This window comes from Macrosteles quadrilineatus, unplaced genomic scaffold (assembly GCF_028750875.1).
Source record: "Macrosteles quadrilineatus isolate MER2022 unplaced genomic scaffold, UCM_ALF_1.0 Scaffold_3__2_contigs__length_128488019, whole genome shotgun sequence".
In the NCBI taxonomy this organism is placed as follows: Eukaryota; Metazoa; Arthropoda; class Insecta; order Hemiptera; family Cicadellidae; genus Macrosteles; species Macrosteles quadrilineatus.
Window position 1 is genome coordinate 4,932,725 of NW_026542596.1, and position 22,426 is coordinate 4,955,150.

Consider the following 22,426-nt stretch of genomic DNA (forward strand, 5'->3'; position numbering starts at 1 on the left):
TAAGTGTATAGTGGGTATAGTTTAAATACTGCAAATTATACAAGTCCTTGTCCCAGATTCAACAGGTCAAGCCATCTTTCCTATGAATGAAGCGTTAAATACCTAGTTAGAGTCGAACCATACAAACAAGCCAGGCTTCTGCTGCTAATGTTGTAGACAAGAGATGGTAATGCTTGTGACCGTCGGCCTTGTAGACAGCTGAGCAGTGGATACGAAACATGCACATGAGAAACAATTAACTACAACATTGTCTGTAGCTTGTAGGAGGCTTCAACAAGATATTCGCTCTACATTGAATCGTTTTCATTTGCTTTAGATGTTTTTCTTTTTAAATGTTGATGTATTGTAGCTGAAATTATAAAATGGATCATAGTAATGATTAAATGCTATATAATACACTTTTAAAACTATGTGGATACTGACATAATATTAACATGAATGTTTATGAATTAAATTAAATTTCATCTTCTTAAAATTCTTCCTGAATATTAATTTTTTTAGATCCTCATGTCTAACTATTTTCTGAAGTGATTTTAAAACTGTAAACTATTTTCACACGCCATTATTGGATTTTCCAAATACCTTTTGGTACAAACTTTAAAATAACAATCATGTTTATTGGTTAACTTTACTATGATTTTAATCAATAACAAAACACGGAAATCGATTAGTTTGAACTTTTTACCTAAAGGTTGGTATGTTCTTTGAGTGATATCCATAAGATGAACCTACGTAGCTTGTTGTACATAATTTTTCTTTGAACTGGGAATGCTACACAAAATGTGATATATATGATCATTCAAGAAACTATATTAATTCCTACTAGCTTATTACTTTCTCGATTATGTTTTTTCTTCTTTACTTTTAGGAAATACATCTATTAATAATTATTATTTTCATTATTAGTCATGTTATTGTATAACATGTATTGAATAGGTGCTCTATAAAAGTTATATTTTTTAATCATAAAAACTAGTTTCATTAAACTGTAATTTTATCATAGCACAGACTCATTACCTACTCTTTAGTCAAAACATATCTCATCATTCCCTAATTTCCTTGTGTATCATTTTCAAATACCCATAAAGGTTTGGATCAAACTTCTCGAGCCAAAGTTTGCTTTACGTAGGACGCAAACGTTGAAAATAAATAGTGGGCAGAAAAAGCTGAACTCAATCGAGTTACCTTGGTGCCAGACACATTGTATAAATAAACAGGGCTGAGAACGACCAGGGATACTTCGGGAACAGGAGTCCAGAGTCATTTGAAACCCAGTGGGCGGGGTGCGAACAGGCGAACCCGTATTAGTAGATTAGCTTATCCAAGACTGCTTGGGAATGACCACAATACCACAGGTTTGCGTAGTACCACAAAAACTCACATTCACACACAAACACACACACACACAACACTCGTGTACGCACCCACCGCACCGAGCGACGGTGTAAACCGGTATCCCTGTAGAAAATGGCGTCTACTTGAATACCAACGCCTCGCAACCAAGGGCTAGGGTTTCCTTGGCTTGCGAAACCTGTGTGAAGCCTACAGAAGTGATTCCGTCCGGGGGGATAACCAGGAGACTTTGTGGTAGGAGAGCTTGTGTTCTAAAGATGCTGTTAGGTAGTTTTGCCTTTGACGGTACTGGTGTTCGAATTCGTAACTTAACATTACAAAAGTGTAAGATGAGTCGTTTTAATACTTTAAATATACGAATCTATTATTGGACTGTTTTACAACTGTCCATATTAGTATTTTCAATAAAATAAGGCAGCAAATAGAATAGCTCTTTAAATACCTAGCTTGTATTTACTTTTAGAAACATCGCAAGTCCACATAAAAACACAAATGTCACAACAAAACTAAACAGTTGCCACATTCATTCACAGGATTCAAAAGCGCGGACCAAAATCCATTCAGACTACTACGGCGTAATATCAGTTTCATGGGCAACATTAAGTGGCTGCAGACGCACTCAATGAAAACTCAACAATGCGCGATAATTTTTACTATTATATCTCCATTTCCGGCCAGACCCGACTAATGGGTTTAATGAATGGAGCGTTCTAACGACGGAATGAATGTGTTTACACTGGTACAAGCTGAGCTACAATCACCGGTTATTATCGTAATCTAATTACGATGGATGCGTGTTGGTCCGATCTTAAACGCGTAGAGAAACTTTCTATGTGTAACGGAAAATGAACGTGATCTTGTTCGGGAGGTTTGTGGGTTGTTATGGTAACTAGGTTTCTACGACGAGATATTGATTCGATGAGTGTGAATTAGAGTAGTTTACAATTTGAGTATTTTAAACATGATAACATGTACCAGCTACCTTATGAAAGGTGGCAAACAAATTGTTTGTGTTATAGCATAGATAAAACGAGTATGTTTTATATAAACGTTTTGTTATAGTAAACAAATTGGTGACTAAATTACCGATGGAAAATTTTTATTATGACAAAGACAATTTGATCGGTTATCGAAGTTATTGCTATTTCACCCTGGTGAGTCCTAAAGCCTGCTTGTGGAGATTGGTTAGGCCACCGGAAGACTGCCCCCCGGACAACTACCCCTCCAAACAGTTTTCCAGTCACGGACACTCGTTGTCATACTGTTCTAAACCAACCTAACCTAACCAATCAAACTTGCTGTAACGTTTCAAAATTCTGTATGATATTCCCCACATGCCTTTTCTGTTATCAAACAGAATAACTCGAATTAAAATTACAATTACATAGCATCACATTTTGCTAGGGGAGTAGTATTCCAGTCGCGGGCACAGCTCCCATATTGGTTATTTGGCAGATTTCGTGACGTCACGTTTCACCTTGGGTTGATGGTCTTCCGATGGGTAGTATTCCGCATCCTCATTTGGTTAACCTAACTGATAATGTTCAGGGAAAGGAATCATTATAGATCAATCTAGATATGACACATCCTATGAGTCTATCCCCACAGGTATATGATTGATGCAGGACCAACACCCCCCCCCCCTTAAATTTCCAGGAGTTGCATTTACTCTCAAATCGGATTTTAACCACCTTTATATTGTGCAGGTCCTGGCAGAGTTGTATAATTTTGTAAAAAAACTTAGACTACGTGTATAGTAATGTTACGAAAGATAAAAATGTATAATTTTTAACTACCTTATTGATCAGGTCATTGATTCTTCTCAACGCCCCAAATTGATGACCTCAACTGCTGAAAGTACATTTGACGTCCCGGACTACAGTCTTGATGGTTGTATGTGCTCTTAACGCCCGGACTGATGGTTGAGTGTACACTAAACGCTTTTGACTGATGACCAGCAAGACAAACATCAATCCTCAGAACTGATTACGTTTCTTGACGAAGTTCACCAAAATCCGCAGACTAACAGTGTAGGTTGGCCCCCAAACTGATGACGTCACTCGATGAAGTTATGTACTCAACTGCTGACATCCCTGGGCGGTGAGACCTCTACAGTCGTCCACATGACCAAGCTACCATTGATCGATTAATCACCGCGCCGTTGACTCTATGAATAAATTACCAAAATCCTCGGACTTCGGTGTCCGGTTACCGCGCGTGTTGACGCGATTTGTTGTGACGGGAGAACCCGAGCCGCCCAACAGTAGCTGGTCTTCTTGCATCTCACACTTCAGTTTGACACTGGCACCGCAACCGCTCCACCGGCATTCCTGACCACTCCAGCTAACCAGGCCACACTGGCGCAAACAACTATCCGTCAGCAGTACAGAAAACTAGCCATGCGCTATAACTAAGTGAATTGTCCTCGCACTTATGCAAAATGACGGGAAAACAACAAACATTCTAGTCTTAGATTGTGAGCAATCAACAACAATCCTCACCGTACTCTTCGGCTAACCGATTATCAGAAGTCAGCATTAATGCTGGAATAATACTCGCACATGCCACAAAAATCAGTCTGCAAACGCGCTGGTACTGGTACAATATTATTATAATAATATACAGGATGGGGCAGGGATAAAGTGGTGCTGTGAGTACTGGAAATGTGCTGAAGGAATGGGGGTATGCTCGAATGATGCAGTTGCTTTGGGGGGTTTCTAATAACATCACTATCATTAATGGACGTGGCTTGGTTGAGCAAGCAATGCCCTTTTGCAGTTAAGAAGGTTTTTTTCAAAATCTGTCTATTGGTGCTGTGCAGCGTGCGTTGCGAACTGGTAATCGGATGATCTGTCACAAAGTTGTTTCAGATCGCAAATCCATTTTGTTGTGTGTGCAAGGAGTAGTGTATTGCAAAGGGGAGTTGAGGCTTAACAGAACCATCCTAACTCCTCGCCTTTTTGACCTTAGAAGATCGAATTTACAGTCTTCTCAACGTTCTGCTGGTAAGCATGTATCCGCACTGACATTTTCTAATCGTACTGAGCTTCGTATTCTCTATGTATCTCTATATATCCTACACCTCCATCCATACAAGATGGTATTTGCTCATGAACTCACAGAACGGGACTGGTGACAACGAATGTAGGCACGTGAAACCGTAATAGCGGACCTGCCTCAAGAATCAAGATGCTCGGGTTTAATTTATTGAAGAGGCACACTTCCATATTTCTAGTAAATAAGCAGAATATGCCTTATTCGAGTGGCGCTAACCCTATGATAGTTTACGAGAGTACCCTAGATGCCTTGAAGGATGCGATTCACCTTTAAGTTGGCCACATTCTACAGCAATTGCTTTACATAGTCTCAAAAAACTTTAGAACCACACTACAGCAGTGTATTGACTATGAAGGCCTGTATTAAACTTGCAGGATGTGACTTTGAAACTCCAAAAACTTATATTAAAATAAACTCCCATATGTAACCATTTGATCCCAATTCAAAGATTAGTTCTAACATTTTTTGTTGTCTTTTAATTTATATTCAAAATTATGAATACTTTCCTGCCCCACCTTTATAATAATAGTAATAAAAAAATCCTAGCTGCTGGGAGTTAATAACAAACAATTAAGAATATTCAGAGTTTAGGTGAAATAAAGGGTGGTTCTAAATGTAACTAAGATACGTACCATTACCTCGTAGATTTAAGGGTTAAAAAAATATATGTTTTACCAAATAAAATATTCCCTCCGTATGGATAACGCACCATACGGTTACGCACCCAGCACCCATGGTAACGCACCCAGGTAATATCAACATATTGTAGATATTACCTGGGTTTTGCAATTTGATTGAAACTATCATTACCAAACACTTGCTAAATTATTTTGCTGTACTCAACTTCGATTGTAGAACTCAATAAAATAGTGCGTATTTTAAGCTTGAATGTTATATCAGAATTCGTAGTCAGTATACGAATATATTGAGATGATCTGCGTAGTTTTATTGCTGAATAAGACCAGCTGTTCTTTATTTAGGGTAACTTGTTACGAGTCATATCATAGATAATACATACTCTGTCATATATTATTCAAAACTAATTTAATATTGATACTAGAACTCGCCCCATGGTCGAAAAGTCGACCAAAAGTATGGATTGTGCAAAATTCTTAATTTTTACCCCACGCTATGAATAAAAAATATGATTTGAATTTCTGTCGTTTGTTTTGATTTTCTGCGTATATTTTATGTTACTGTATTTCGTCACCAATATGGCAACCCGTAATTCCCATTTTAATTTTTTTTATTTAAAAATTCACTTTTTGTTAAAAAAGGTTCAAATACCTGCTATTAAGCAATCCAAATTTGTTGTTAGAACAACTAGTTTCGGTGTCTGTGTGACACCATCATCAGGCTGAACAAGGACAGTTTTCTTTCTTCATACGAAGAGCGTCATATTTACACGAAAATAAATAAACATTTAAAGACGACACAAACACGAACACAAGACATTTATGGTAACTGATCAGCTAAGAAACAGACGACGCTAACCCGGCGGAGTTTGAGTCCAGACTAACTTTGGACTAACTTTGGAGTCTGGACTCAAACTCCGCGGGTTAGCCTCGTCTGTTTCTTAGCTGATCAGTTACCATAAATGTCTTGTGTTCGTGTTTGTGTCGTCTTTAAATGTTTATTTATTTTCGTGTAAATATGACGCTCTTCGTATGAAGAAAGAAAACCGTCCTTGTGCAGCCTGATGATGGTGTCACACAGACACCGAAACTAGTTGTTCTAACAACAAATTTGGATAGCTTAATAGCAGGAATTTGAACCTTTTTTAATATTATTTGGCAATCCGGAGGCTAACAACTACAATCAATTTTTGTGCTTATTTTGAGCCTATTTTAATTTATTAATGGATTCTGCACATCTACAGGCATACCTTTCTAACAGTAAGCGTAGATTTTTCCTCTGATGCACAGGACTTTAGAAAAAAGGTTTTCAATGAACATGCTTGTCCATTAACCATAAAAAAATATACAATTAAAATATAGAATTAGCCCCTTCTTAAATATTCTCAAGAAAAGTACAATTTCCATTTTTGACGTAATTAACATAAATATTCTTAAAATTCAAATAGGACCTGCACAATTGCACAATATAGGACTGATAACCTTTCTTTTGGTACAACCCGCGTGTAAATAGGTCCAGTAGTATGGTCATTGGTCAGGGTGGCTGTCGTAAGCTTAAAATTTTGCCCCATGGTAAATCTCTATATGAAAAGTTTATTTTCCGTTTTGGACCCAATTAACATAAGTATTTTCAAAATACAAATAAAACCTGCACATATAGGACCGATATCCTTCCTTTGGTACAACCCGCATGTAATTTGGTCCAGTAGAATGGTCAAGCTAGCTGTCATAAGTTTTGCAAATTTTTTCAATACATAAGATTAGGGTGGTGACACCTTTTTTAAGATTTGATAATTTAGTGACTTTAACGCTCGGTGTCACTGAAGGAGTGATGTAAACTTTACAACATACATGATACTGTACTGCAATTAATTGTATACTTTAACTGTATTTCCAAAATACATCAATTATATTAATGATAGTGGTTAGGGCTTCAATTTAAACTATTTTTAAATTTGAACACCTGATTAACAACTAGTACCTCTCTTTAATAAATTCTATATTTTAAAACAACGACTAGTTACGAAAACTATGTTATAGTCATGTTATTTACATTAAATAACAAAATTGTATTTTATACAATATGTACAAATATATAGGTAATAATTATACAGGGTGATTAGTAGTCAGTGTGCCCAAAAACATAAAATTTACCAATTTCTTTCCAAACCATTTTGTAGAGCTTAAAAACAAATAATTTTGTATATTGAAGCGTTATTATGCGCCTAATGGTTACGGAGAAAATTCAAAAAATGTTAATTAAAAATGCCTATGTTATTTTTATATAGAAAAATAAACTGTTGTAGTTTGGTTGTTTATGAACATATTTTTATCGCATTTGAAAAATGCTTTTATTTCTTACTTAACTATTAAAATTTTACAAAAAAAAAACACTTTTACCCTCCCTGTTGTAGCATACCTAAGTACTCGTTAAACTAATTATATTTAAATAGGGTATAAATGTGATATTTTTAAGGAGAAATTTTAGTGTAAATCCAATCAGGCAAATGGAAATTCGCTTAGTCTGCAGGTTTGCTGTGGCGGGGGTATTTGGATTAGATTATTTAAGAACTGTGGTAAAAATGGTAGAAAATCATTTTTATCACGCAGTGTATTTTTTTATGTAATCTTAGGTTTTTAGTAAATTATATCAAAAGGGTATCACAATAATCTACATCATATACAATTGTGATGAACTTTTGTTAGTTAGGCGAGTAATAACACTTTAAAATTTTCCTAAAACGACTCCGTCTATGGTTAGTTTAACTACAATAATTTCACCCCTTTACTACCCAGGGTAGGAAATATCAAATTATTATATGTTTTTTATAACAATGCCTTTTACTACATAATTATTTTTTTAACTAATATTCTTAACATTATTCTACATGTTTTACAGTAAAATATGTTTATTCCCAACACTCAGCACCTCAGCATTATAGAAACCACCAAGAGAAAATGTTTTAAATCCGAGTGAGTTCGAGAAAGTGACGGTGTGTCTGATCGGCAATTTTAATTGTTTTTGGGTAGCGATGCGCCCCGGCCCCGGACCCATTCCCCAATTAACCCCAGTTTAACTTCTGTTTAGTCACGGCCCAACAGTTTATTTATGGTCTATTCGCTGCCGTATCGTACGTGAGAAAATCTCGGTTTGTTAATAAGTGAACTTTAACAGTCTCTTTTGGTAGGTAGTATTGTGTTCTTAAAACGAGTTCCTTTTTTCTTGTATTTTTTTGTGGTAAGCTAAATATATCATAGGAACTTGTTTTGTAACATGGTGTCGGTAAACTTTACATTCAGTATAATGTTGTCACTAAACAATAATTTTGCGCCCTCTTGCTGGGGCATGTTATTTTAGTTTCATTTCAGCTTTAGCCACGTTGTAAAATGCTTTGTAGGATTAACCATACACATTACAGTAGGATGAGTTATTTTAAGAAAAATGTAAATAGGCAAAGATAACTTTTGTATGGACCTACTATTTATACACATTACAATGATGTTTTCATTTACATCTTTAAAGTTATATTATTAATATTAATATTAGCATGTAAACATGATGATAAAGTTAGTTAATAAGCACTTTTTTCAAAGCACTGAATTTCGAATTTTGATTCTATATTACTTTTTCAAACTACTATGCTTAATTAGTCAATAATCTTACAAAAACTAGTATATAAAGGCTATTTTATAAACCTGATAAGGAAATTTATTTTTAAAATACATATAAGTAAAGTATGGTTTTATCAGCTGGAGCAATGTGAGAATGTTCTTTTGATTAATTTTCGTTCCTTATTAAATATTAAACAATTAATATATATTAAATATTAAACAATCCTTATAAAACAATATTTTCAACCTGGATCTGAGATGTTTTAAGTGACGTTCTAGCTCTTCAGAGATTAAGCACAAAAACATTTAAATAATAAACATAGACAAAGTTTTTTGTAGTAAGTAATATATTGTAGCATCAAGTAGTTAACAAATTATTTTGAAAATAAAAGCATAATTTTTATTTCTGCTATAAAATGTTGAGTAAAGGTTATGAGTTGCTATAGAAATAAGGTGATATTTCATGCACGCAAAACACCAAATATAAATTCTTAGTAATAAGTATTACAATAATATAAACTAAATCAAGCGTAATGAACTATTAGTGACATGATAACAGTATCCATAGCGAACTGGATCTGCGAGACAAAAGTTGAAGAAATGCCACACTCTCTGGTATTATGAAAGATACGTACCAATAAAACTTTTGTGGATAGAAGACTAAAGTGATCAAAAATCTAAATATTTCAGCTAGTGTAGCCATTTCCTTTGGGTCAAGATTAGTTGACCCCTAATCGTATTGTAACATTTGAAGCCTGTTTGTGTTTTCATGTTCAGTTTTGCTCGAGAGATCTGTAACTTAGGAAATGATTCCCGCTTTTTGTAGAGCAGTTTTACCTTGTGCGTTCCTACCAGAACGTAAGTTTTGCACATGAAGATCGTTTTCTAGGTAGTAATAGTTTAGGTTTACAAAAAGAAATGGAAAACTGCGTTTACCTAATTCATAAAAATAACTCCACGAAGCAGGATGTGTATTCGTTGACTATGAATAGTGTTGGTAGGTTTCTATGAGGCAGTATGTTTAGTATATTGTATACCCATATTGCCTTTTATTATCCATTAAAATACTTCATGCTATAATTCTAGTTTGCATTTCGTATTCATTGATTTAGTGTATATATGAATTTCAAACAGTTAACATAGTCTTACAGTAGCCGGTAGAGATTTGACTTGGGGTCCGTGTGCCGGTGTTCACAGATGTTCAATTATCGTATGTAAATCCATTAGCTTCTGGTTTTCGGCGAAGATAATCGATGAAAATGATTGCATATATTAAATACTGATACCGCAATTAATTACAAGCTTCTGAGTGAGTTGTAGCTTAATACACAGACGTTTAATTGTAGTTATTATTATATTTTAGTTTTTAATTTAGTTTATTGCGTTAATTTAATGCCAATTATATTTGATTCAGATTGTCAAGTAATTGTCGTTTCATTTAGTAATAGAGTAGGCCTACCGTAAAAACAAGCGATTTTAGTATTTGACCTTTTAATGTGCCTGCTTTGATTGGTCAAAATAGTGTAATTAAATTTTTTAACTACAGCAGATGATTTGTGAATATAATTGTTTTTAAATTTAGAAAATATCAAATTATAATATCGCCTTATATTCGAACATGATAACATGTCTAAAATATGTTCATTGTTCATATTCAAATAGGCTAAGTGGGCTGCTTTCTAAATTGTTTTAACTGCGTTATTTTTTGTGAGCTATATTATTTTAGCAATGCATTTAGTAACACTTATGAACTCGGAACTCTGTAGAAAATTAAAATTAAAAAAATTCCATTCGAAATATTTTCTACGCAATTAAATAAAACTATAGCTTTTTACGATATTTTGTATATTTTTATTATTCCTGCGTATTCCTAAATAGTATAACCTTTAAATTACATATGTTACAAAAACCAGTAATAACCTACCTGTAGCTAATATGTATTAAATTACGATCTTCTTTCCACCGTCTACACATGGATCATCACTCTTCAAATATAAAGGATAAAATAACATAGTATTCATTCTAAAATACCTAATATTGATAAAAGAAATTCCAGGTGTATTGTAAATTATTTTCTCTTATACAGAAACATAAAAAGTTAACTAAGGAGTAGAATTCATCCATGGTAAAAATATTACATAGCTTACGATGGTGAAAAATCGTATTTAGGATATGTTGTATTTGTTTACTATTCCTGCGTATTCCTAAATAGCATAAATTTTAAATTAAATATGTTACAAAAACCAGTAATAACCTACCTGTAGCTAATATTTATTAAATTACGATCTTCTTTCCACCGTCTACACATGGATCATCACTCTTCAAATATAAAGGATAAAATAACATAGTATTCATTCTAAAATACCTAATATTTATAAAAGAAATTCCAGGTGTATTGTAAATTATTTTATCTTATACAGAAACATAAAAGTTAACTAAGGAGTAGAATTCATCCATGGTAAAAATATTACATTGCTTACGATGGTGAAAAATCGTCAATGTAATACAGTATGTACCTATTTTGGATTGTATTGAGTTCATTCATATTGATGTTGATACATTTTACAAACAGGCCAAGGGGCTATCTAAATCGGGATAAAACTTTTGCTAACCTTAACTAGTATTAGCTTGAATTGCTCAACTATATTTATAAAATATATATTAGGTTACAAATCATTTTGTTATTAGTATTTTGTTGTGTAAAAATACTGAGTTTTCATTAAAAAAAGTTGTGTTTGTAATTTAAAAATGCTAATACTCTAACAGACTCTTCAGCAGTCAGATTGTTTAATGAACCATGAAAGAACTAGACCTATTTTTAAATCCCTTATGGACAAAATTAAGAATAAATACCTCTTTCCAACGATTTACTATTGGAGAAAGAAGGATTGGCAATGAAACGACCAATGAAACAAAACCAGACCAAGGCTACTTCAGTTGATCGTTACTCATGAATTGGGAAATCGACAATCCAATACTGCAATCAACAATTAATATCACGGCTACCTTCGACAGACCACGGCTGGCTTCCGTAATGGTTTATATCCTCAACTAAATGTTGATTGCAAATTTTATAAATTATAGTTGCGTAATTAAAGAATCGGATTTGTGGCCCTTCTTTTAAGTAATTGATAGCCACAATAAAAGTAACATCTGAATTCTTTGCAGCTATGGTGTACTGCTTATGATTAAATATGGCCCCTGACATGGTATACTGACTGCTAAAGAGTTATACATTCAAATTTCTATGATTTCCTTATCTTTATATTCGGAAACACTTAATGGTTTTCATTTAAGGCTATATCATGTTTAATATCTCATATACCATCGTGTTATCGAAATATAACAGCAAACATAACGTGTTAACGGTAGAACACTTTGTAAGTAGCCAAGTTGACTGTTCTATTTTATTTGTTAAGTTGGTTTGTGCTGCTCCCAATGGATGGGATGACTAACCTAGTATCAAAATATCAACCCTCTAAAGCATGGGTGTTTCTGGGAGGTAAGGTTAACACGTTCGCTACTGCAATAGTACGAAATTTTCCATTCACATGGACCAGCGACGCACATATGCGACGGCCGGTTTCCACCCATAGACTGCCGTCGCATATATGCGACGGCTAGTCACATTAAAATAGACTGCCGACGCATATTTGCGTCGGGGTTCTAATGTTATTAAAATGCTTATATCTTTGTAGTGGTCTATTTGAAGGCACTGAATTCCCTGCAGTGGTCTACAGAGATGTCTGACGCACAACTGCGTCGCTTGGTCTGTGGATATGATGATTGGTGACGTCATATAATAGTTGGAAAAACTGGTCTTTACTTTTCTGCATCACTGTATGTATGTATGCAGTACGTATGCTGCATTATCCTATGTAGCTTTTATATTTGTTCAGTTATACACTGTTCTTGAATAATCTGTTAATTTTTTTACTTACTTTCACCTTAAAACACAAAAAAGTGAACTGTCGCATATATGCGACGTTTAGTCTATTTCAAGAAAACTATGATAATTTTTACTATTGTCTTCGCTGTAGACCGGGCGTCGCAAATATGTGACATTACAAAAGGTTATAAAAAATACAAAAAAACAAGAATAATTTATTTACAAACACGATTGTAGCGTATTACAATGTAAATGATCACTGTTTTACAGGTTTTCGCCCGTGGTATGTGTGTACTGTTATCCAAGTGACAGACGGTCTATGTGTAAGATTCAAATGTATACCTCGGTCTGAGGCAATGGCCGCGGCGTCGCATATATGCGACGCTCAGTAGCGAACGTGTTAAAAAACCATAATAAATGTGGGTGAATTTTGAAACCATGTTGTGGTTATTTGTTACCTTGTGAATCTCTAAATTCTGTAATTCTGTACAAACATTTAGATTAAAATAATTTTGAAATATGAATCAACAATTCAATAATGCAATTACATTTATATGCACAATATTTATGACTATATTGGAAAATATTATATGTTAAAATTTGTCTAAACTTTAGACAACATAACTATACGAGTATACGTAACATTTATAAATTTCTAATCAAAAAAGAGATTAACGATTGATGAAATAAACATGTATAATCGACCAAAATTTGTATCTGTGTTTATCAATGCGTTTTCTCTTTCATTAGATTCACGATTTTAACTATTTTAAAACCCTTACTACCAACCAATAACATCACTGAATCTACTCAAAATTAAGAAATCTTTGTAGGCCTATGCAATTTCTTATTTGTTTACAAAACGATTTTGGTATAAATTTTTTTAACTGAAATGTTTCTATGTAATTATTCTTGTTGTTAATAATTATTCTATATTATTAATTTTGCCAATAGGAAATAATAACTGAAAATGTTAAATTCTATAATGAATCCGTCACATTTATTCCGAGTTTATCATGAATAATTTTATATAGACACAATCATTTAGCCTTTTTGATATTTGTTTATTATTGGTTAAAAAGGTTATTTTAAAAGAAAGATGTGTAATACAAGTGTATACAATGTTTCATAATATTCTTTGATTTTACCAAGCCACGATATGCATGACCTTTATTTTACCACATTGTTTATGTAACAAATAGAAAATTTCGGATATCTGTTTAACGAGGTGATTTTGTAAAAAGTTCTATTGCTGATTTTACTCTTATTTATTTTAACCCTAGATAAAGAATTGTGTTATGGGACACCACGTGAATTATGTTCCAATTTTGTTTGAACACTGTACAAGTTTTTAGTGTTATTAGACGTATTTTTATTTAATTTCTGTATATTCATAATGTTATATTTAAGGAGTCATTTGTTATTTTCTAAAGTTGAGTTTTTTTGTGGTTATAAATAACATACCCAAGAGTTGTTAATCTTCAACCGAAACAGATGTAGGCTAGAGGATCATACAAGCTGTATTTACATCTCAAATCTAATCAAATCAAAATCTCTTTATTCCTGAATTAATGTGTTACATGTTTGTTAAAAATTGTGTGTGTACAGGAAAAATAATTCCCAAGTAGACTATCCGTCTGTGTTTGGGAATGAGTTGCTAATACAGTTATACACATGTCCATAAACATTCAGAGTACTTAGACACTTAATGATGATAGTAAATAAAAAAAATACTAACAAGATCAAGAGAGAGAAAAAACCTAATTGCATCGAAAAATCCAAAACTAAAATTTAGTGATTGTAAGTGGTATTTAGCAATGAAGGAAAAAAAGTGATTTGGTGACGCATGAAACTGCAGAAATTTATGCGTACAACGATTTGAGTAATCCTTCTGATTGCTCCCTGCCGATATTTAAAAGCCCTCATGACTCTACGCTTAAACACAGCGACGCTGTCACTCTCCGCCTCTCGAATATGTGAAAGCAAGTTTCTATACAATGTATGACAAACGTAATAAGGTATAGTTTTAAGGGTTGAATGGGAGGGTCTGGGAAAAGAAAAGCCGAAGTTAATGTTACCTCTAGTCAAATAATGATGTTGAACAGGAGAAAAAACCGAACATTTATTAAGTTTTATGAAAATAAGAAGATTTTTTATGAACAATTGTCGAATGTTTAAAACTGGAAAGTCGCAAAACAGTTGCAAGGAAGAAAATCTAGAGTTTTTATTTAAAATAGTTTTGATAACAGATCTACCAGTTTCTTCTCCAGATGAGCGAGAATCACAACCGATTCAGACCTTAAATCAGACCAGATGAAGATATCTGCTGGCGACAAGAAGATAATTGTGGAAGATTGACGATCATGAAGATCGGTCAGTACAAGTGCCGTGATTGTAATCCAGGATTATCTCTGGTGTTATTTATACGGCAGTTTGCGTATGACTTATGAGGGCTTAGCACAGGGTATTGGGACCATCACAGACCAGTCTTGGAAAACCAACTGGTGTTAGGCTTGAGCCGGGATTTGAATGCTTTATGATTTGTAAACATGTGATGATAATGTTGACTGGAAGGGTAGGATGGTAAGGTTTTATAAATGAATAGTCATGTGAAGAATAGTAATTGCATATCATAAATAGTTAGGAAATGAAATGTAACACATTGAATAGGGTTTCGAAAAATAAACAGTCACTTGGCCATGATTGATTAGGAAGAAAACAAAAGGTTAAAATTGAAATGAGTAATAAAATATTAATTAGATTATCGACGCTATGAAGATTGTCGTTACAGAGCCTAATCTTTATATTATAGTCAAGTACGATATATTCGACAACATTATGTTACTGTAAAAATAATTCGTAGTTAAAAAAATATGATTAGTACTCTATTTAAATTACTTATGTACATCACATTATTTAAGATTGTTATTCATTGTCTCTTAGTTTACTGATATGATCTTTTACCTAAAACTCATATTATATCGACTGTATATTAATACTACTGTAGTTTCCACTCATTACAAAACGTTGTACTATGTACAAGAAAATTTAAATTCATTTAATGTGACTTGACCATAAAGTGTAAATACATAATGAATGAGTTTTTGCCCCTTCCCTGCTCACTACCCTAAAATCATTAGGTCTCTTGGCATTTTAGGCAGTTTAACTGCACTCTCGAAATTTCCAGAGGACACAAACGTCCAGAAGTAAGGACTACATTGTCTGAAATATTTGACCAAGAGTCATATAAAAAATAAATGTACCTGTTATTACAATATAAATATAATATGGTTGAAAGACTTGAAATTCGTGGACTATTGTAGGATAAAATTATTCACAAGTGATATCATCAATATATATTTTTATGTTTCTTATTGTTGGTTAAAATTAGTTAGTAAAATGGCTACAACTTCTGAATATCTTTAGTGTTATCTTTTTTTTCAATTTGTACTGTACCTAGTTTGTAAAACAGAACAAATAAAAGGACTTGGATTTAAGAACTTTGCTTATTCAAATAAAAGAGGAATAATAGTAGTTTAGTGCACATGGGATAGAAAAACCACAAAGGTTTACAATACAACTAAAAATTACTTTTTTTAGGTCTCAGTTTCAAGAACTTTGATTATATCAGATTTAACATTGTTGTTGTTGTCTTACTTTTATTAAGATGCCACACAAGGGGGGGAAATGCGTAAGGACACGAGCATATTACCTACAAGAACTCAAGCAACAACAACAAACGTAGATTTTATATTTTAGAAAATCTTAAACTAGTAAGGTGTATTTTTTTCTTTTATTCGCTGATAATACAGTCTTACATTTATCCATTTAAAAATTTATGGAAGTTTTAAAATATGTTAAAATGTGTTATGTTATCAGCTTCTATATTCAGCTTTATAGCATCTCACAGGATGAATAGTACCTTATCCCATTGAAGTTAAACAGCTCAATAGAAGCACGAGTGGCCTTTTTTATACTTTCAGAATCAGCTTTGGAGGCAACACAAATGTGAATTCCTTCTCTATACCTTTCTTATGACATCCCTATCTCTCCATCTATTTATTTACCCTTAAGACCCTTCGTAGAGTGGTTAACATATGTGTATATGGGTTAGCGCTTAACACTCTGCTAAGTTGCATGCAACTCACGTGTTACGATAACAGCTGTGTTATCATCCCTTAGAAAGGAGGGGAGAGCATAAGTCACATGTAGATTACCCAGTGTGCCCGACCCTCTTGGTGGAAGCAAATCCTCGTCATGTCAAGATATGTATGTCAAATGAGTGTGATACAAATTTGTTCAATACGCTAAAAGCAGCGTTTAAAATGTTTCGATAAATGTTTTATTCTTAAGATTATTTACACGTTTAAAAGGTAATTTATTAAGAATGAATAAAGCAATTTTCGATATAGCATTGCATTGTTTGTAACACATTGGTTATTAAATTAAAATCAAATGTTTTATTTTTATTTTGGTGTAGCAATTACGTGATCATGTATAGGTATGTTCGAAGATATAGGTTTTTTACTTGGAATACGAAAGAAAACCAATAGATCCTTATCTATATATATACTGTATATTTAACATATGTATCGAAATTATTGTACGGAATAGGCCTAATAATATGTACGTTAATTGTTGTAATCTAAAGTAATAGTAGTTTACGCAACGATTGCGTTAAGTTAGTCTTTACGACACGAGTAGAAAATTTTTTAATTTTTTAAAAACTTCTACGAGTGTCGTAAAGACTATTAATGCGAGTTGCGTACACTACTTTACCTACGACCGTTTTTTAATTACTAAAAATCTGGTTTTTTATTACTAACAATCACTACTCATAACTTCCTAGAGAGGTTATGTTTTCGTTTATTGTCATTGTCACTGAAAGTAATGCAACGACTTTTTTTATTGTATAATCAGCTGATTTCATGTAATTACGTGTTTGTAAAACTTTGTTAAATAATACGTTACTTTTTCAGGCAATAGGTTCTGCTAGCAGCATTCTTACCATAAATACAGTATCAGGTACAATTAGGGAAATATTGCATATATTTTTGGACAACTGAATAATATAGTGAAACAGTTAATTTACAGTTAGATCTCAGCATCGAATATGTGGTTCACAACGAGTTGGGTGAAAAAGTGGTTAAGAGGTTTTGAAAATAAACCAGAAGAACATTTTCATTTATCAATTTAACCTTATTTTGTTTTGTCAATTTAATAATTGCTGGTATGTAATTGCATATGGTACCTTTGTTTTGATTTTGGTGGCAAAAGATTAGCACAAACAGTTTATGCTCTATTATTGTGACTATTTCTATCTCGTCAACATCACTTTCACTAACTGATATTTTAAAATCAACCTTCATTTAACTTCCACCAACTTAGGTTAAGAATACGCGAGTATCAACAGGAACAAGCCGGATCAACAATTAAAATTGTCAACTGATCAGCTGATCAGCTGATTAGTTGACGTTCGAAGTATTACAATTGTACTTCTTTTCTCTCAATCATTGAACCTCATTGGTCCGTTACCCGTGTTGATTTGAGAAAAACCATGCTGATATGAAATGAAACTATGCTGATATGAAAGTAAACAGCTGTTAAGTGAAACTTTTCAATTCTAAGAACTGAACTGAAATGACTACTTTAAAAAACTGTCGTAGGTAAATTGTATTTTACACCTAATTTAGTATAATAATCATGGTTAAAATTTCATACCACTGGTAATTTGAATATTTTCTTTGATTTGTTTTTCATTGAAAGGACTCTTTCTTTTTTACTCGAAAGTCATTTAAACAAACGTTAATTAATTTATACGCTCATAGCTACCAATTAAAAATCTATATGTATACTCAGTATACTGTTATTTAAAAAACTACAATGTTTGTAATGTAATCAACAGATTATTGTAACACAACTAATAACATTTTATCAAGAAAAATAGGGTAAAGCTATTAGCGTTCTTTGGTTTTACATCGAGATCTTTTCTATTTGAGGAATTATTGCGAATGTATTCCATCGCGATTAGTAGGACATGTTTCCACGGCGTTTCGAAATCTGGAATCTGTTTCCAAAAACTTGTTTTTAATAATCGTGATTTGAAATGTCCTCAATAGTTCAATGAAATGTTAAATAACATAAACTGACCATTGCCAAAAATAAATTTAAATCCAAAAATTAGATTCATGTGCTTTTTAATGGTATTGACCTAATAAGATCCAATAATAGTTACAGATATAAAAAACTAAAAAATAAAAACTATAAAATGAACTAATGATGATAAACCCTGTTTTATTTTAGTCAAAAAAGTATAAATTTACTAATATTAAATTAAGTTTACTTTCTAAACTTTAGTTATATGTTTTCAGGACTCTTTACAATACTCTACTCGTTACGTTTAAACTGCACCTAAATTCATTTGCATAAAGACTACAAATAGTTATGAAATAGTAATCTTCAGTGATCATTACTTAATCTTACATATTTAATATCCTTATATAATTTAATAAGATAGTATAATATTTTGTTTAAATATAATTGCTGAGTTAAAAGTTTCACAACCTCATCATTGGTCATGTTGTATAACAGGACAAGTAAAACCGTCAACGAAACTGAAATTCTGAACACTAAATCTTTGATGAAACTGATACGCAAGTTCGACGGCAACATAATTTGTCAATAACCCAAATGATAAAACAGGCCACCAACCATACACTAACACATCTATGCATTCGAACTATAGCATTAAAACAATAAAATATAGAACCTAAATAACTTTTATACTGTAGATTATATTATATTTATGAGAATAGACAAATCCATCACATATAAATATAATATCCTATTTTATAGAATTTTCTATAGAAGTTTTTTAAACAAAAACAAACTTGAGAATTTTGAATTTTTTTAGACATTTTACATGCATGGGTTTGAGAAAGCTCAATAAGATTTACTACGATATTGAAAGTCGTGCTCAATACATTTAAACATTTTACAGGCATAAGATTGAATTAAATTCCCCCCCCCCCACCCACCCCATGTACTACCAAAAAACTATTTAATAAGAATGTGCTAAAAACAAAAATATTATTGCATTGTTGAAAATAATTTTTGTTTTTCTTTTATTTCCTAACAGTAACAATTATTCAACAAATAACGTTGTGCTGCTTTTTAAGGTATTTATGCCTATAAAGGGGTGTAATTAATACATGTAATTATCTATATTATTAAACCTGTAAAATTTTAATATCTAATTGGTATTGTCGACATGTCATTAGTTAAATATTCTCGCTAAACTCTTTGACTCTCAATTAATATATCTTATTGTTTTACAGTATTTACTTTTTGTGAACTACTAGTAAGTTACCACAGTATGTTGAGGCTCCTTCATGTATTTTATATTTCATTGAAAGAATATAGAACATTGCGAATGATCTATTCTTGGGTATCATCGCTTTGTAACAAATATATTAGTTGAGTTCTACAAACATTAGTTGAATAAATTCTTCTCCTTAAAAACCCTCAATTGTGTACTTTCAATGTATCTGAGAAAGAATTTATACCTAAGCCTAAACTTTCAGCCAACCATACAAATTGCGTTATATCACCCAATACAGTCGCAACTCTTAACTGACTTCGCATTAACCGATGCATTTATAACTGCAAATGCTTGTGTTTCTTTTAATATAAAGTGATTTTAAAATAACTGTTTTTATTCAATTCATTCAATTTGAAATATTAAAAGCTGACTATTCACCGAAATCCTAAGACATGTTTTATGTTTATTTTAGATACGGTAATGCTGTAGAGTATGGATACACGCTAAAAATTTTCTCTGAGGTAGACTCTTGGAAACGAAAAGGTTTACTGTTGGTAAAGTGTTTGTCCTGATTAAAGTATCAAGTTAAATATGTCGTTTGAATCAGAGTACTCAAACTTGTTCTTATTTATGAGAACCCCTCTTGGTAGACAAAGTTAATACAAATATTACCGTATTTTTAAATATGAAGCTGAGCCAGCTTATAAACTTTGCAAACGTAGCAGTTTTTTTTTTTTTCTGTGGTATAGATCAAATGCAATGAAATGTGTGGTACGTTCAAAATCAACAAGATACACCATAAGATCATTAGTGGTCAAATTGAACATAAAGATGAATGTATTTACCAGGTGTCTGAGGCGGAGTGGCAGGCAGTGCAGGGTTGAGTCCCGGAGGGTGAGCGGGAATGTCCAGCTTCCAGTTGGTTCCTGTACCTCCGACGATGACGGCGGGGGTGTTCTCCTCCTTGGCCTCAGGGGAGGTCCTGAGGTCGCGGCACAAACTGGAGACCGAGAAGTCGCTGCACTTACCCGTCGTGGAGGAGGAGTTGTTGGTGTTGGCAGTGGAAGTGTTGGTGGTGGAAATCAACATGGTGACGTCCAAGGATAGTTGACTAGCTAGGAACTTCAGTCATTCTTGGCCAAGTGTAAACTGAAGATAGTTTATGTGAGAATTTACTACAGAAACACTTCCTTCAAAAATATACCCGTCAACGTTGTAAAAAAACTACAAAGTCAGTTCACTACACAATTCATCACAGTCCAAAAAAATCAAGGGTCCCAACACCCAACCTTGTTGAACACCAAAAACGCGCACTAACAAATCAGAGGCCGGAAACAGGTCTAGCAGCGATGCGAAGCGCTCGGATCTCTGGCAGTCTTTGAGTTTCAAGCTCACGGTGGCCGCGCACAGCTACCTGGAGGGAGGGGGTCAGTTTCCCCCACTTGCTCACGGGGGCACCAATAGTCTGCTCACTACTGTCACTATTTATTGCCCACTGTGCACACTCTACTTGCCCACTCCATTTTATCCTCGCGTTTAATGGTCTTACAACCGCGAGTACGCCATAAGCGATAACGGGCGGGGTTGCGGATTTGTCTCCAATTAGTTGGTGCGATTTTTTATGCTGCAGATTGCGCAGTTGAGTGTTTTATTGTATTTTGATAGTTGGTAATTTTGCTTTCCAATGCGGTGAACTAGACAAATAGTAAAATCTAAAGCCATGACAATTGGACAAAAGTTTTCGTTTAACGATTAAACGATGTTATCGATGGAAATAATCTATAGTTTATGTTTATGTCACAAACAGCCAAAACTTATACTGGCTCTTTTCATTGGCATTTTGTGTCATCGTACTAATGCTACTAATATTATAAATAGTTTGTGTGTTTGTTTGTTTGAAGTTCAATCAAGCATTAACTACTGGTCGGATTAATCTGAAATTTGGTGTGATGATAGCTTACATTCCCGACTACCATATAGGCATATTCTTATCTCAAAAATCCTTTTGGGCTCCGCCCCAGTGGCTCTGTAGTTTCCCACGTTAACCTTATGAGTAGGCCTATTCATATTTAAAAAGAATTTTGTCAGCTGTTTCAACTAAAACAAGTTGATTCTATGATATTCAATATCATTAAAAATTTAAATGGTTACTAACAGGGTGCAGGACTATTAATGTTTTTGCAATTATAACAACAGCTAATTTTTATTAAGCAGAAACAAAAAGCTGTGATACACAATGAGAACTTACAAAATATGATTGTTTATGATTGTGTTTTAAATTTAATAAATAATTTGTGATATTATGCAAATAATTGATGATTTATTCTTTTTCTTTTGTTAGAAGCAGTAATAGATCATTATTGCTACTGTATGGTAGATGTATTATACTAGTGTAAATTTAAAGAGCCTAATTATTTTTCTCAAACATTGTCGTTCCCCATTGCAAACGCAAAGCACGAGTATTACTTCAGTAAGCATTTTATACTTATACGCCAAACAAGGACGGATACTCTGCTAGTTTCTTTTATGAAAATAAATTTTTTACTAATACCAGAATGC

The 22,426-nt window shown here is 33.1% G+C and overlaps 1 protein-coding gene across 1 annotated transcript in view; it reads right to left on the bottom strand.

The window, feature by feature from the left end:
- Positions 1 to 21,122, bottom strand: part of LOC128990349 (paired box protein Pax-6-like) — a 72,424-nt gene extending 51,302 nt beyond the window's left edge. Inside the window, exon 1 of the mRNA XM_054412692.1 lies at positions 20,713 to 21,122. Coding sequence (XP_054268667.1) covers positions 20,713 to 20,956 — 244 coding nt within the window. The 5' untranslated portion in view covers positions 20,957 to 21,122. The remainder of the gene's footprint in view (positions 1 to 20,712) is intronic.
- Positions 21,123 to 22,426: the final 1,304 nt, after the last annotated feature.